We start from the raw sequence: 8,771 nt of genomic DNA on the forward strand, positions 1-8,771 counted from the left end.
TGTCACTTTTATGCAAATAAGCTACTGCTGGCCACGCCCACCTGTCAGATGTTTACGCTGTTGGTTTTCTTCACGTGAAAACCTCCACTGCTTGGGTGAAAATGACGGAATACAGAGGCGCACTCTAGCCCAACATTTTCGACCCAGAGTCGGACCCAGATCAAGATGAAGAGGAGCCACCTGCAGAAACACCTTCACGAATGCTGCAAGCAGTTTCTAAATGGTTTGTTAACTTTTTAAATCAATGTCTTTGCTATCTCTCCTACGTGCCAAATTAGTCTTGGCTATTCGCCTTTACCCTGTTCAGCCTGTTACGAAGTAAACGTAATGTAATTTTTCGTGACAAAGCCAGTCTTTTTACAATATTTAACATTTTCTTGTATTTGAAACTTCACTAGATTCACAGCAGTTGATTAGCTTTTATTATTATTATTTTAATTATATATAGGTGTGCTTGTGGAAATTGTTGGGCAATGCCAACTGAGGCAGAGTATATGCTGCCAGGAGATTACACAGGCAACTTTTCTAAGCTACAGAAAGGCCTGCAAATATGTTACCGTGTTACTAACTTATTTACAAATGAGTATGCTGCCATACTCACTAATTTACAAATAATGCTAGGGACTGTGCTAGCATAGCACTCACCTTACCATACCATTATAGATCACACGACGTCTGCAGCAGACGGGTTTATACCCGGTGTGCCTGAATGTTTATTCTCTTCAGAATGCACTGAACATGTACAGAGCTGACCATGGGGCCTTACGGCTACGGGGAATAGAGCAGTATGTGTTATTTATTAAGCTACTTATTAGTTTTTCCCAGTGTTTATGAGAAGTGACAGGCTACCATTTTTATCAGCAAAAGCAGATGTTAGTCTTACTAATGTTCATAGGTCACTAATGGCCTTACACACCAACACATGCCCCAATTGCACAGACACAAACCCCTGCTCCATAACACGAGTCTCCTCAGGAGGCCTGCTGCCCCCTAGTGTCCACTCTCGGCACTACAGCACACAGGCCTGCTCCATGCTGCCCCTAGTGTCCACTCTTGGCACTACAGCACACAGGCCTGCTCCATGTTGCCCCTAGTGTCCACTGTCGGCACTACAGCACACAGCATACATAAGAGCACACAGGCCACCAGAGTTCATAACATCACACAGCACACAGAGGAGTTCATAACATCACACAGCACACAGGCCACCAGAGTTCATAACATCACACAGCGCATGTGAGTGTGTGTTCATAGCATCATACAGGCAATGATGAGGGACACCGGGGGCTGTGTGTGGAGCTTTATTCAGCAGCAGACATACAAATGGCCACATGAGGTGTGTGTGTGTGTGTGAGAGAGAGAGAGAGATAACAATTCAATGCTACGCACAGGGGTTCTCATTCAGTGTTGAGAAGTGAGATGTACACTAGTGAGATGTACACTACAGTAGGTCTCATTCAGTGTTGAGAAGTGAGATGTACACTACAGTAGGTCTCATTCAGTGTTGAAGAGTGAGATGTACACTACAGTAGGTCTCATTCAGTGTTGAGAAGTGAGATGTACACTATAGGTCTCATTCAGTGTTGAAGAGTGAGATATACACTACAGTAGGTCTCATTCAGTGTTGAAGAGTGAGATATACACTACAGTAGGTCTCATTCAGTGTTGAAGAGTGAGATATACACTACAGTAGGTCTCATTCAGAGTGAGATGTACAGCAGGTTCTTTTCCTCTCAGATCCACAGTCTGTGTAGTAGATCATCAGCACAAGGACTTCACATCTCAGAGAGAGAAGAAATACAAACAATCCAAGAAACCAAAATGTCACTACATTGACGCTGTTAAAACACAGAATATGTTTATTTCAGCTATTAAATGCCAGTCAACACATAACAGGACCGTGTGGATATTGATTCAGCACTTCCGAATCAAATGACCAAATAACCTCCTTGGTTATCAGATAAACAATTTACATCAGATAAACAACTTTCAGTTTGGTTTTCTTCTAGATTTCCAGGTATCTCGTTTTTTTTCTTTCTCTGGCTTTCTGTGTCTTGCCCTTTTTCATTCTTTCTATTTCTCTCTCCCTCTCTCATTCTCTCCCTCCCTCTCTCTCTCCTTCCCTCTCTCATTCTCCCTCCTCTCTCTCTTTCTCTCCTTCCCTCTCTCATTCTCTCTTTCTCCCTCCCTCCCTCTCTCTCACTCACTCTCTCATTCTCTCCCTCTCTAGTTAAACTTTGCCATGCCTGGAATGTTTGCACAAATTTCATTAACCATTAAGAAGTTGCACGCAGTGTTGAATGTACAAAAAGAAAAATCATTTGATAAGAGACCTAAATAACTGATGTTTCTAAACACTAGCGTCTTAGTCTGCTTCTATACAAAATATTAGCTATTAGCTGTTAGCCATTAGCCTGTTAATGATAAACTCAAACCCCACTTACATTGACTTTAGTATCCACGTTAACCACACATACACAGCAATCCTCCTATAGAAGCATCATTATACACTTTACATAAGATTTGTATGCCCGGGTGCCCCCACAGGCATGCTGGGTAATGGAGTACGGTCAGTAGGTAGCTAGTTAGCATGAGGGGCAGCTAGCGGTTATTAGAGAGGGGCTGTCTCCTGGCGGCTGCTCAAGGCTACACATGCAGGAACTACACGACTCTCCTCCAGTTGGTCATTTGGTCAGCAGCAGCACTCCCCCTCTCTAGAGCTGCCTTACACCCGCCCAAACAAACAAACAAGTAAACAAATAAACAAATGAACCATCAAATGAATAAACACAACAAATCCAATAAACTGGGAACTTATTGTGTCTCTGTATGGGTCATTCTTGGGTCATTCATGTCTGTGTGGCTTTGCAGTGTGTGTGTGTGTGTGTGTGTGTGTGTGTGTGTGTGTGTGTGTGTATGTGAGTGTGTGAATGTGTGTGCGTGCGTGTGTGTGTGTGCGTATGTGTGTTCAGGCATGTAAGTGAGGAGGTGTGGATCAGGTGAGACTCTCGTGCAGGTGAGGGGGGCTTACAGATGGACAGAGAGGGCAGCAGAATGCCAGTGTGTGACGTATCCTCATTCAGACACAGAAGGCCTGATTTAGGAACTAAGATGAGTGCAACACACACACACACACACACACACACACACACATTTGCATACAAGTGAGTTTCTCTAACCACACACTCACATCTGACCTCAAACCAACCCATTGGTGAAGAGAAAGAGCTGAATGTGCAGTCTGGGGCTTTAGGGGCTGCTGGACTGAGGGGGTGAGGTTATGAGGGTTGGGCTATGAGGGGGTTGGGGTATGAGGAGCTGCTGTAGGTAGGGGCTGCTGGACTGAGAGGGTGAGGTTATGAGGGTTGGGCTATGATGGGTTGGGTGTACTGAGGGCAGTTGTGTGAGTGTGTGTGTGTGGGGGGGGGGGGGGGGCATTTGGCTTGTGTGTTTAGTTTAGGCAGAGTGGTATAAGGCTGAAGGGAACGGAGGTTGGGGGTGTAGGGTAGTTCAGCTGGGTGTAGGGTAGTTTAGCTGGGTAGTTCAGCTGGGTGTAGGGTAGTTCAGCTGGGTAGTTCAGCTGGGTGTAGGGTAGTTTAGCTGGGTGTAGGGTAGTTCAGCTGGGTAGTTCAGCTGGGTGTAGGGTAGTTCAGCTGGGTGTAGGGTAGCTCAGCTGGGTAGTTCAGCTGGGTGTAGGGTAGTTCAGCTGGGTGGGGGTGTAGGGTAGTTCAGCTGGGTGTAGGGTAGTTTAGCTGGGTGGGGCAGGAGTTTGGTTGAAACAGCAAAGATGGGGGTGGGGTGGGATTGAGAGGGCAGGGATGCTGGGTAAAGGGAGAATCAGGGGGAGGAGTCTAAGTGTGGATCCTCCCCTGGCAGGGGCGTGGCCTCTGGCTGCTTCTCTATTGGCTCCGAGTTGGCAGTGGAGTTCATGACCTCTTCGATGTTGCCAGGCGACGGCGTCGGGGTTACCTTGGTCTGGGGGAAGACAAGATGGCCGACAGAGACATGAACGCAAACCAGAGTCAGAAAAGAAAAGGCAAAAAAAGCATCTGTGTGAGGGCGTGGAGAAGAAGTCTCGTCTTACGTCAGCGCCTACCTTTAGAGTTTCCACTCTCTCTTCGAACGACTTGAAGGTGGGCGTGTTCCTATAAGAGACAGGTCACACGTGAGCCTTCACACACTCAAACGAGCACACACTACACCACTAACTCATACCCGCCCCGTGGCTTGGGAACTGTGGGACATTGAGTGGGGGGGTAGTAGTGTAGTGGTTAAGGAGCTGGGCTAGTGTGCAGTGATAGTGTAGTGGTTAAGGAGCTGGGCTAGCGTGCAGTAGCCTGTAGGGTGGTGGTAGTGTAGTGGTTAAGGAGCTGGGCTAGCGTGCAGTGGTAGTGTAGTGGTTAAGGAGCTGGGCTAGCGTGCAGTGGTAGTGTAGTGGTTAAGGAGCTGGGCTAGCGTGCAGTAGCCTGTAGGGTGGTGGTAGTGTAGTGGTTAAGGAGCTGGGCTAGCGTGCAGTGGTAGTGTAGTGGTTAAGGAGCTGGGCTAGCGTGCAGTAGCCTGTAGGGTGGTGGTAGTGTAGTGGTTAAGGAGCTGGGCTAGCGTGCAGTAGCCTGTAGGGTGGTGGTAGTGTAGTGGTTAAGGAGCTGGGCTAGCGTGCAGTAGCCTGTAGGGTGGTGGTAGTGTAGTGGTTAAGGAGCTGGGCTAGTGTGCAGTGATAGTGTAGTGGTTAAGGAGGTGGGCTAGCATGCAGTAGTGGTGTAGTGGTTAAGGAGCTGGGCTAGCGTGCAGTAGTGGTGTAGTGGTTAAGGAGCTGGGCTAGCATGCAGTAGTCTGTAGGGTGATGCTAGTGTAGTGGTTAAGGAGCTGGGCTAGTGTGTAGTGTAGGGCGGTGGTAGTGTAGTGGTTAAGGAGCTGGGCTAGCATAGTAACCTGAGGGGTGGTGGTAGTGTAGTGGTTAAGGAGCTGGGCTAGCGTGCAGTAGTGTAGTGGTTAAGGAGCTGGGCTAGCGTGCAGTAGTAGTGTAGGGCGGTGGTAGTGTAGTGGTTAAGGAGCTGGGCTAGTGTGCAGTAGTAGTGTAGGGCGGTGGTAGTGTAGTGGTTAAGGAGCTGGGCTAGCGTGCAGTAGCCTGTAGGGTGGTGGTCGTGTAGTGGTTAAGGAGCTGGGCTAGCGTGCAGTAGCCTGAAAAGTTGTGGGTTCAATTCCCAGCTTCCACCGTTGTGCCCTTGAGCAAGGCACTTAACCCCAAGTTCCTCTGGGGACGATGTGATCACTTGTAATGTAATTGACATACAGTATGTAAGTCGCTTTGTGTAGATGAATAAATATGATTTAAATGAGTCCTGACACACGGAACTCAGACCAGAACTGCGGGACACCGAATCTTGACATGGTCACTCTGAACGCTCCCCTGTGACTCACTGACTTACTCACTCCGAACGCTTCCCTGTGACGGGGGATCTGTGGGACACTGACATGACGGGGGATCTGTGGGACACTGACATACTCACTCCGAACGCTCCCCTGTGACGGGGATCTGTGGGACACTGACATACTCACTCCGAACGCTCCCCTGTGACGGGGGATCTGTGGGACACTGACATACTCACTCCGAACGCTCCCCTGTGACGGGGGATCTGTGGGACACTGACATACTCTCTCCGAACGCTCCCCTGTGACGGGGGATCTGTGGGACACTGACATACTCTCTCCGAACGCTCCCCTGTGACGGGGGGACCCCTATTTGTCAACCAGCTGCGCTAAAGTCTGTTAGCAATTGGCTATTGTTAGCAGTTGTTACTAGCCAGTTTGTAACAAAGCATTACAGTGTTTTACCCAAACAAACATCATAGCACCATAGCGACAGATAGAGGTTGGACACTATTGTTTCTATGACTGATTTAATGTGACACAAATCCAACAGAACTGCTAATTAACAGAGCATATATGGCTCGCATGTACTGTTAATGTGCGCTGCTATCTTGGAAATTCAAACTCGTAGTACTCTGGGTTCGACCGAGTTCACGAGTCACGGTAGAACTTCAGAGTGCGTTTCCTGGGCGTTTCTTTTGGAAGTTTGAACGTTGAACTGGTGAAAACAGCTCAGAAAACGACTTGAACAGACAAATAGAACACGGCACTATTACTTCAGGAAATGTTATTGCCTTTAGGGCATCTTGGGTAATGTAGTTGTGTAGTGAAAGGCCAGGTCAGTGTTAGCAGTAAAGAGAAAGGTTAGAAGAGAGAGCAGAATTAGTGAGCTGATTTAGATCTACAACATGTAACCGATAAGATGATAATATCTTAATATCTCACATTTGCTCATATCATATCCTTTTGTTTTCTTATCTCCTCTTGACATTAACTGTGCTCGGTTGGTAATCGCTGTGTCTTCCTTAGCGTATCTATAAATATGGCCGCTGTGTTAGCGTATCTATAAATATGGCCGCTGTGTCTTCCTTAGCGTATCTATAAAATATGGCCGCTGTGTTAGCGTATCTATAAATATGGCCGCTGTGTCTTCCTTAGCGTATCTATAAATATGGCCGCTGTGTTAGCGTATCTATAAATATGGCCGCTGTGTTAGCGTATCTATAAATATGGCCACTGTGTCTTCTTTAGCGTATCTATAAATATGGCCGCTGTGTTAGCGTATCTATAAATATGGCCGCTGTGTCTTCCTTAGCGTATCTATAAATATGGCCACTGTGTTAGCATATCTATAAATACGGCCGCTGTGTTAGCGTATCTATAAATATGGCTGCTGTGTCTTCCTTAGCGTATCTATAAATATGGCCGCTGTGTTAGCGTATCTATAAATATGGCTGCTGTGTCTTCCTTAGCGTATCTATAAATATGGCCGCTGTGTTAGCGTATCTATAAATATGGCCGCTGTGTTAGCGTATCTATAAATATGGCCGCTGTGTCTTCCTTAGCGTATCTATAAATATGGTCACTGTGTTAGCGTATCTATAAATATGGCCACTGTGTTAGCGTATCTATAAATATGGCCGCTGTGTATGTGTATCTATAAATATGGCCGCTGTGTCTTCCTTAGCGTCTCTATTAATATGGCCACTGTGTTAGCGTATCTATAAATATGGCCACTGTGTTAGCGTATCTATAAATATGGCCGCTGTGTTAGCGTATCTATAAATATGGCCGCTGTGTCTTCCTTAGCGTATCTATTAATATGGCCACTGTGTTAGCGCACACACACACAAAGGGGCCTGATGAAAGCCATGAAGAGAACAGGTGACTACATCATGTTCTGGTAGCAGCGGCCGACACAGTGGCAGAATGCAGAGGTGCCGTTCACCCTGTTACGAGTTGATGAACCACTGAAACGATTTTGGAAACATTATTTTAAGGTACAAAAAACTCTTTGGTGTTACTTTAATATTTGGGATTTCTCTTTTAAGTTTGGTTTAGAGATACTTTTTTCCCAGATTGTTCTGGGAGGGTTCCCTGCGAGCCACTGGGTAATTTGACATGGAATGACTCAAGTGTGTACCTGTGCTGCTGTTGCTTACCTCATCGCCGGCATGCTAGCGGAATGATGTAGCGAGCGAATGCTATCCATCAGCATGAAAGGGGAGGAGACACAGGAGTTAGACAAGCAGAGAGTAGGCATCAGAGTTAGGAGGAAACGGAAACACACACGCACACACACACATGCACGCACACACACATGCGCGCATACACACACACACACACACACACACACACATAGACAAGCAGAGAGTAGGCATCAGAGTTAGGAGGAAACGGAAACACACACACACACACACACACACACACACACACACACACACACACACACACACACACGAGTACACCTTTACCCAGTTTCCAGGCACAGTCAGAGCTAGAAACTGATGGAGAGTAAAGTGTGTGTTAACCTGCAATACTTGATGAGTTTCAAAGAAGCGCAGCCAGTATAGGTAACACAGCTCACACACACCAGATGAGAATGAGTGTGCGTGTCTGTGCGTGCGTGCGTGCGTGCGTGCCTGCGTGCGTGCGTGCGTGTGTGTGTGTGTGTGTGTGCGTGTGCGTGTGTGTGAGTGTGTGTCACCAGCACTCTCAGATCTTCAGTGGTGTTGTGTGGATGTGTGTGTGTGTGCGTGTGTGCGTGCGTACGTGCCTGCGTGCGTGCGTGTGAGCGTGCCTGCGTGTGTGTGTGTGTGTGTGTGTGGGTGTGTGTGTGTGTGTGTGTGTGTGTGTGTGTGCGTGCGTGTGCGTGTGTGTGAGTGTGTGTCACCAGCACTCTCAGATCTTCAGTGGTGTTGTGTGGATGTGTGTGTGTGTGTAAGCTAGGTTAAGGCCTGGGCTTAACGGAGTGTGTGTGTGTGTGTGTGTGTGTGTGTGTGTGTAAGCTAGGTTAAGGCCTGGGCTTAACTGTGTGTGTGTGTGTGTGTGTGTGTGCGCGTGTGTGTGAGATAAATCTATAGAAGAGACAGCGGTTCTGTTCTGGTGACTACACTGAGCTACACACACACAGGTTGTAGGGCAGCAACAATTAATCAATTAACCAATTAGCTGTCAACTATCTAATCTGTGAAACGATATGAGGAGACTTTACTCAAGGAAATTACCCACAATTCATAGTGTTTGTGTCGTGAAACACGGGGTCACCTAAAGAGCGTCAGGAAGCTTGTAAACACATCAGTAAACACATCAGTAAACAGCTGCCATAAAACTGAAACGGAAAAACACATTTTTTTTGTGTTGTCAATTTCATGACCGGCTGTCCCATCCTGTTGTTAGCGTTT

General features: G+C 47.1%; 1 protein-coding gene across 2 annotated transcripts; it reads right to left on the bottom strand.

Annotated features, from left to right (window-relative positions):
- Positions 1 to 1,832: 1,832 nt before the first annotated feature.
- On the bottom strand, positions 1,833 to 8,014 carry LOC121695145 (tumor protein D53-like). Of its 2 annotated transcripts, none has more exons than XM_042075680.1 (3): positions 7,530 to 8,014; positions 4,085 to 4,145; positions 1,833 to 3,975 (listed from the first exon to the last, which is right to left on the bottom strand). In XM_042075680.1, exons 1-3 carry the CDS (start codon positions 7,628 to 7,630, stop codon positions 3,838 to 3,840), a joined length of 300 nt encoding a protein of 99 aa, XP_041931614.1. In that variant the 5' UTR covers positions 7,631 to 8,014; the 3' UTR covers positions 1,833 to 3,837. The 2 variants fall into 2 exon arrangements, with proteins under 2 accessions (XP_041931614.1, XP_041931615.1); XM_042075681.1 differs by having other exon boundaries at positions 4,097 to 4,145; positions 7,530 to 8,011.
- Between the last annotated feature and the right edge of the window lie 757 nt (positions 8,015 to 8,771).

Source organism: Alosa sapidissima, chromosome 21 (genome assembly GCF_018492685.1).
Source record: "Alosa sapidissima isolate fAloSap1 chromosome 21, fAloSap1.pri, whole genome shotgun sequence".
NCBI lineage: Eukaryota > Metazoa > Chordata > Actinopteri > Clupeiformes > Clupeidae > Alosa > Alosa sapidissima.